General features: G+C 31.5%; 1 protein-coding gene across 6 annotated transcripts in view; it reads right to left on the bottom strand.

Moving 5' to 3' along the window:
• Positions 1 to 217: 217 nt before the first annotated feature.
• The window catches only part of LOC145255692 (E3 ubiquitin-protein ligase RNF34-like), a 187,800-nt gene continuing 180,173 nt past the window's right edge, over positions 218 to 7,844 (bottom strand). For all 6 annotated transcript variants that reach the window (XM_080114263.1, XM_080114264.1, XM_080114261.1 and 3 more), the window contains 2 exons: positions 6,269 to 6,479; positions 218 to 1,299 (listed from right to left, as the gene is read on the bottom strand). In XM_080114263.1, the coding sequence (XP_079970389.1) occupies positions 1,118 to 1,299; positions 6,269 to 6,479 (393 nt within the window). In that variant the 3' untranslated portion in view covers positions 218 to 1,117. The remainder of the gene's footprint in view (positions 1,300 to 6,268; positions 6,480 to 7,844) is intronic.

Genomic DNA, 7,844 nt, shown 5'->3' with positions numbered 1-7,844 from the left:
AGTCACATTATTTTTTTACTCAGGCAACAAGTTATTTTCAATTAAATCTGAAATTGAGTATTGATGATCCCATCGAAGTCAGAATTCAAACGTTTCCCCGACATATTTTAAGATCATCATTTACACTTCAGCAAACGAAGAAATAAGTTTGCAAGGAAGACATTGCTGCATATGAATTTCAAAAAAATATTTTTCAAATACAAAAAAGAAAGCTGAATGTGTTTTAAATTTCTTTATTTAATATTAAAAAGAAATAGAAAAATATAGAAACATTTTTATTCACCAAATCTCAATTTTTCTATTAATTAAAATAAACACTTACTTGACTGAACTCTCTAATCAGAAGAGGCTTTAATAATTAAAAAAAAAACAAACAAAACAAAAACATAAATTTTCAGTTTGTTCCTTGTATTGCTTTTGTAGACCATCGCCCCTTCCCCCCATACATACGCCTCTAATTTTGACTGTCATATACTGCAATTCAGTTTTTCAAAGGCTCAATAACTTCAGGGAACATTCTTGGAGAGGGATGGAGGATGGTGGAGAGAGAGAGAGAGAGGATATGTGTGTGTGTGTGTGTGTGAGTGAGAAACAGTATGTATGTGTGTGAGAGAGAGAGAAAGAGGGGGGCAACTTCAAGGGAGGTAACTCCACGTTTAGTCTTTTTTTCTCAGCTTTCAAAAACAAATTTGCATTTTTATCTGTAATTAAAAAATTAATTAATTAAAAAAAACTCATCTCTGTCCAACAGGTGTGTGTGCGTGTGTGTGTGTGCGTGTGTGTGTGTGTGTGTGTGAATACAAACTAAATATTACAAACAAACCAAGAGAATCAGTAAACAATTTTTAGTCAGAAGCCATAAACTACAAAATGTCAGATTTTCTTGTAATTTATGCCTTCTGGTTCAACACTGCTGATTACTGAGTATGTCGCCACCTGTCAGTATGTTAAGTTTGTTTATAATATACAGTCTGGGTCCATTTTAATGAATACTGTTGGAATTGCACTCTGACAATTGAGCACTCTGGTCAAATTTTCTTTTTAACAACTGTATACATAAACACATGCATGTTTATGTATAATTTCCCTAACCAAGAAAGGTTTTTTTTTTTGTTTTTCAGGCTTTGAATATATGGACAGCCCGCACAACAAATTGACGGCAAATTGGGCATTCGTTTAATTTACGTCCGCACTGAGTACAGGATACCATGTGTCCACATTCCAAGAGGACGCAGTCAATTGTGGCATCCATGCAGATTTTACAAGTTTCTTCTTCATTTGAAATTGGCGACTCAAGATCTAAAAAGAAAAAAGGGGATAAAGCAATCATTAAATAACCACAAAATATACAAATTTAGTCGTAGATATACCCAGTATTGTCTGGGTATCAAATAGGTTTAATACAAGGTATAAACCCCTAATTCCACCAATTTATTTATTAGAAGGGGGGGGTTTAAAAAATGTTATGGTAGGTAAGTAGGAAGGATCAAACCCGAAGTCATGAGTAAAAGTAGGAAAATAAAGTGTGAAAAAAAAACAAAAAAAACATCTGCAACGTTAACAGTTCGGCCACCAAGAAAAGTCCATTCCAGTTGTTTAGGAAAAAAAAAAATAAAAAACGACTACGGTAGGTCGGCGCGAACGTGAAAATATAATGTGAATTGTCCAGCACGCTAACCACTACGCCACAGAGCACTGCAGCTTAGTTTAGTGATTTTAAATAACTTCACATGAAAGAACTACGAAGCCAAACCAGTGTTCTCTTCTCAACTGTTCCTTGTGAACGATCCCCAAACGGTGTTAAGTGGTGGCAGGGGGAGGAGGAATTTATTAGAGAGAAAATATTTTACCACTTCCATTGATCTTAACCGATTTTGGCCATGACTTCTCAGCAGAAAAAGTATAGAAATCTAAGATTATCGAGGAATTTGAGAAATAATAAGCCTATAACACACCTCAGATATTGTTCTGCCATTTGTGCATATTATATTTGCATGAAATATCTTGATTTTTAATCCTATTAAGGTCAAAATCCGACGGGAAAAAATGAGTTCATTTTATTTATATAGAGATAAGTCTCTTCAAAAAGTGTGTGACCATCTTTTACTTTAAATTCTTGCTCGAAACTGGAGCATAACACACGTGGACCCACCGGAACAGCATGTACATTTCTCCTTCTATTCCGAGGCATTGCCTCCATCATAACACCAAAATGAAGAAAAATAAAAAAATAAAATAAATAAATCATGCACCGGACTTCCTACCCTGAAGAGGCTATTTATTAGCGAAATATTGGATTTACAAAAAAAAAAAAAGTAAATAAAAAAAGATTTTATCATTTATCCGACACTTCAACATTTTCAAATTTCTTATTTAAATTTTATTCAAACATAAGTCTCTTCAAAAAGTGTGTGACCATCTTTTACTTATATATCACACACACACACACACACACATACATCAGTTAAAGATATTCGGGAAGGAAATCTTGTGAATTACAAGGTTATTAAGAGTGCTCAATAAAAAAGAGCAAAATATATTTCTACTTATAGACAAATATTACAGTCGCTACACTGAAAATATATATATATGGGAAACAATGTTTGTATATTTATTTGCGGACTGTTATCCTCATCTTCATAGCTGTTTCACAATGTTTCAGCCACTTATTCCTCTGGCCTTCATCAGGTGGAAGACCAGATAAGGACAAAAAAAAATTGGATTTGTAAAAATCCAAAAATCCAACCTTGATCGTCCTTTGGGGCCCATGGCATAGCGGATAGAGGTGTTGAATCTCGCTGTGGTTCCAGGTAAGTATTGTCTGAAGATAGCAGTTTCAATCCTACATAAAGCCAGCCAAAGAATTAGTTGACCAAAACGTGGTGAGCCGACAACAACTATGGAAGGCAGTAATTACTGAGGATACAATTAAGAAACTCAGCATTCTTATCCCGTTGTGGTTAACCACCTGATGAAGTCCAGAGGAATAGTTGGCCGAAACGTCGTGAAACAACAACTATGAAGATAACAGTCCGTAAATAAACAAATTACTCATCTCAAAAGGATTCCAACAATAAAATATATTCTGTATATGCATTGGAGGCAAAATGTATTCAAACACTGATCAATACATGAATAGAATTTAGTAAATGTATGAATGTTAAAATCATAGAAACTTATTTCACAAATGCTGTCCAATGCATACCAGCATATGAATAAATGGTAAATCAAATATGATGAAAATAGGCTGTATAGCTGACCATAATATTTACATAAAACTATATGTATATATCAAATAAACATTAACAATTATTTTCATACCTACAGACACCAGTGGTTCATGCTCATGCAATCATCAGTGTAGGAAATGATAACTATTGCTGGTCAGTAGATTCGAACAGTCACAACAGTCACTCTTGACTCCATGGCTAGCATCTTACTTCAAGGCCACTGGCAATCAACACAATTAGGGGAAATTAAGTGCCCATAAATGCCAAGTCAGCAGGCATACATAGTAAACAGTCCGAGAGTATTCAACAACTGGAAGTCGGAATGTTGTATTTGAGCTAAAGTTGATCACCTTTTCAAGAGGGTTCAAATTTAATTTCTTAAAGGGGTTTTGTAACTATGATATATTTTTTAATGAATATTAACAACTATATATCTTTAGGGTATGTATAATGAAAATGTTTGTTTAGTATTACACTTGCAATATTTTTGATTTTAAAATAAATTGCTTTGTTTTAATAATTAGTATTTATAACTTTTATAATTTATATTACTTCCAATAAATACTGCTTTGAACAGCTGTAAACTATCATTATGACTTGATTTCAGAGAAAAGTGAAACTCAATGTTGTTTACTATTTAATATTGTATCATGTTTTGACTCTAGAAACACATGCTAGCTTATCTTTGCTTCAAAACTGCATTAAATCACAATATGACAAATTTGAATTATCAAATTATTATCTATTCGAAATACTAGAAACCAAGATGTGAAAGAAAAAAACATTTCCTTCATAAGATTGTTGTGTACAAACAAGTCAAACTTTTGCATTTATTCATATAAATAGATGAATATTAACAGTTATACATTTTGGTAATTTTGATCTTTTAAATAAGATCAAAAAACGAACAAAGTGAAAATCAATAATCTAGGTGTACGTTTGTGTGTGTGTTTTGTACTTATTAAAAAAGATAAAAAAACATGGTGTTGGTTACTAATGAACGAACAGTCAGTCATCTTTTCCCATTTCTCTATATGGCATGGCATTGCTAATGAGAAAGAGAAAGTGAGGGCGGGCTTAATAACCCTTTCCAAACTCTTGCCTTGCTTTATTTCTTAAATACTTTTAGGAAAGTTTAATAATTTACCCATTTCTTGATTAAACTGTCAATATCAATAAAACTTATATATGAAAAAGAACAACTATAACAATAAACTTACAAATGAATAACACTAATTTATTATGAACTATTTTTTATAAGGTTTTTATGCAAATGAGGCATTCAAACATACAAATAATTTATCCGTATTATATATAGAGTATTACAAAATCTATTGCATTATTCATATTTGGATTCTTCAAATTACTACATCTTAAGTGTCATTTTCACAATATTTCAGATGATGTAACCTTTGACGTTCTTCAGATGTATCTTATCAAACTCAGGAATCTGCACAGAATTTCTAATGGCGCCATTTATTTAAGTTATGGGGGTAGCATGCTTTTGTTCCAGAAATCATGGTTGGATAGAAGTCCTAAGTAATTTGCAGAAGGAGGTCACTTTTACAACTGAATTTTTCCAAATACTCTAACCACTGCGCAAGTGGACAATTCTAGAATGAATTCTAGTAGCCTTAAGCCTATTTTTATTTCAAGATGTAAATATTATTTATTACTACTTATAAATAACAGATAAAATATAAAAATTACTACAATTAACGGTTCCCATATGTTAATAATATCGATACTAGTTAATCGTCACCAACACTGCTTTTTTTGAGAGGAAGATCTCCACCATTCTTCTTGTCTATAATTGTTACATTGTCCCATAATAGATGATTTCTCTTTTCCCTCCTTTTAAATGACTAATGGAACAAGAGTCTACTACCACTGAATTAAAGGGTTCAGTTCAAAATTCTCCTGTAGATTCCAGACTTTAAAAGAGAGATATTTCGGAGTTCAACAAGATACAGCTGAAGAAGGTCGGAGGTTACATCAACCGAAACATGAAGACACACAAGATGAGAACAGTAGAATTCAAATAACCAATCCGCATCTCAAAAATTCAGAAACATAATATGTTGTATTAATTTAAATAACAGTAAACCATAGTGATAAATGAAGAAACGTTTGTATTTATTTGTTTTTATATATATATATATATATATACATATATATATATATGAAGACAATAGGAGTTGGAAATGACGACACAGAACTATATATTGGTGGATACAGACTAGTTCATTTATTTAATAAGGGAATACAATCGATTAGTTGGGGGATAGAAGGGACTCTTTATCCCCAACTAATCGATTGTATTCCCTTATTGAATAAATGAACCAATCTATATCCACCAATATATAGTTCTGTGTCTTCATTTCCAACTCCTATTGTCTTCATATATAAGCTCCATTGATACTTGTTGAGCTTTATAATGTCCAGATAAGTCTCCTCTCATAGAATTGAGCTTGCTCTTTTCCTCTAACGCTCTAAGCTATATATATATATATATATTACTAGCAGGGTTACGGAGACAAAAATGCAACATTTATATTAAAAGTTCCATCTCTTCCCAGCTTAAATATAAATTCTCTGGAAATATACAAACACACACTCTTATAGATTACTTGAGGAATGAGTTTAAATAAGAGAAATAACTCCTCGAAAAAAAAAAAAAATCAGTTATTTCTCTTTAGTACATGAATGTTGGAAAACTGACTCCTCACCTGATAAAATCTGCACCAGTTTAGGATCAAAGAATGAATATTTTTTTCAGAAATTTTAGACAATATCTAGAACAATACTAATCAAGAATATACCAACTTTGTAAGTGTTTGTTTTGTAGTTTCTGAGTTTTAGCTGAACATACAAACATACAACTTTATATAATCAATGAATCCCATTTTCTATTTAATTCAACAGTGCTCAATGCATAGTAATACATAGTAATGTCTCACTGCTAAAAAAATGAACACACCTACCTAGTTCCCCCAACCAACATGCATTGCCAACGAAAACGCAACAATTGTTCGTACCTTTCTTTTGTTGTTTTTGTTCTTCCCACAACCTTCGAACTCTGTCCAATAATTCCCATTTCTCGACACAACCTTTGTAATCCACAAAATGGAATGACAGAATTTCTTTCAGTTCCTTCACTGTCAAATTGGCGACGGCTTCAATATTTTCAATTGTGTCAAGGTTCATATAGGTGGGTTTGGACGGTGAAAAACTAGGAGATGCTGCACTCTGAAATTCAACAGCGGAAAATCATTTATTTTGGAAGGGAAAAATATCATTCGAGGGATGAGGAAACAAAATTATTCATTTTGATAAAAAAAAAAAAAGAAAGAGTTAACAAATAAAATCTTAGTTACATAGAACCATGCTTGCCCAGCAGTAAAAACACTAGCAACATCATATTTGCCAGCATTCTTTTCTTTTTAAATTTAAGGTTGGCAAAGAAAGTGAGAAAACTTATCAATTTGTTTTAGATTTTTTTTTTTCTTTTAAGAACATAATTTTTATGAAGAAAAAAAAAAAAAGTCTTGAAAACTTTTTTTTTCCCCTAGCCAATAAAAAGTTTTCATTTCAATTTCAGAACAAAAGAATCTTTGTTAGAAACAAAAACAGCACCAGTGCACTTAAGCTAATCAGTTGTTTTGTGTTTGTTTTTTTTTTTTCGCAAGAAGAAAACACAAAAAGTGATTTTTCAAACCAACATTTTATCATAATTCAAAATAAGTTCAGTAAATTTGAAGTAACACGACAGAACACATTTATGGAAAGCTTCATTGAAATAATTTTAATTTTTAAATTTACTATACAAGCAACAATATTTCAAAATTGTTTCTGTAATTTACAAATAGAATTTAACATTCTATATTTCACAATTTTGAAATTAATTTTTTAACCCCCCCCCCCCCAAAAAAAAAAATTCAGTACAGAATATTATGAAGTCGAATGTATTTTTTTATAACTTTCTTTAAGAAAATATCATTACGTAAATGTAAAATAGAACAGTCAAATTAGGTTTTTTATATAATTATATTTATGGAAGTTAAATTGTAAATGCTTTTCTTTTTTTTTTTTAAAGATAAATTTCTTAAATAAAATAAAAATATTAAAAGTCTAAAACTCATTGATTTTATATTGTCTGCTCTTCACTAGTTTTGAAAATGAAAAGCAAAAATATTTACAGTTAGCTAATGTGCACTAGTGCCAAAAGAACTTGTGATAGGCAAAACGAGTTTGCTTCTTTCCAATTAACATATCATTGATTCTGCTCTTTGCTGAAAAACATTGTTAAAATATATTGCCAAACAAACCCAATTTTTTTCTTAAGTTATCTCCCCTACTTATCCACGCTTTAGTACCAAAGGCCTATTTGCCAATGTCACAAGGCAATATTACAATGACCCCGGGATAAACATTGAAAATATCAGAATTTCCATAAAGCAAGCAAAAATGGCTTACATAAAACAGAAAGGAGTTTAAACAGCTGGTGAAGCTGTGGACCAGTTTTTCCCAATTTACTTGCATCCCCACGATGACAGAGTTAGATGCAAGGTCAGTTTTTAGGGTTTCGAAAATTGAGCTCAAAAAAAGGGATTG

The sequence above is a fragment of the Euprymna scolopes genome, chromosome 31 (assembly GCF_053919585.1).
Source record: "Euprymna scolopes isolate OS-2025 chromosome 31, ASM5391958v1, whole genome shotgun sequence".
Taxonomy (NCBI): domain Eukaryota; kingdom Metazoa; phylum Mollusca; class Cephalopoda; order Sepiida; family Sepiolidae; genus Euprymna; species Euprymna scolopes.
This window is presented reverse-complemented; position numbering and strand designations above follow the sequence as displayed.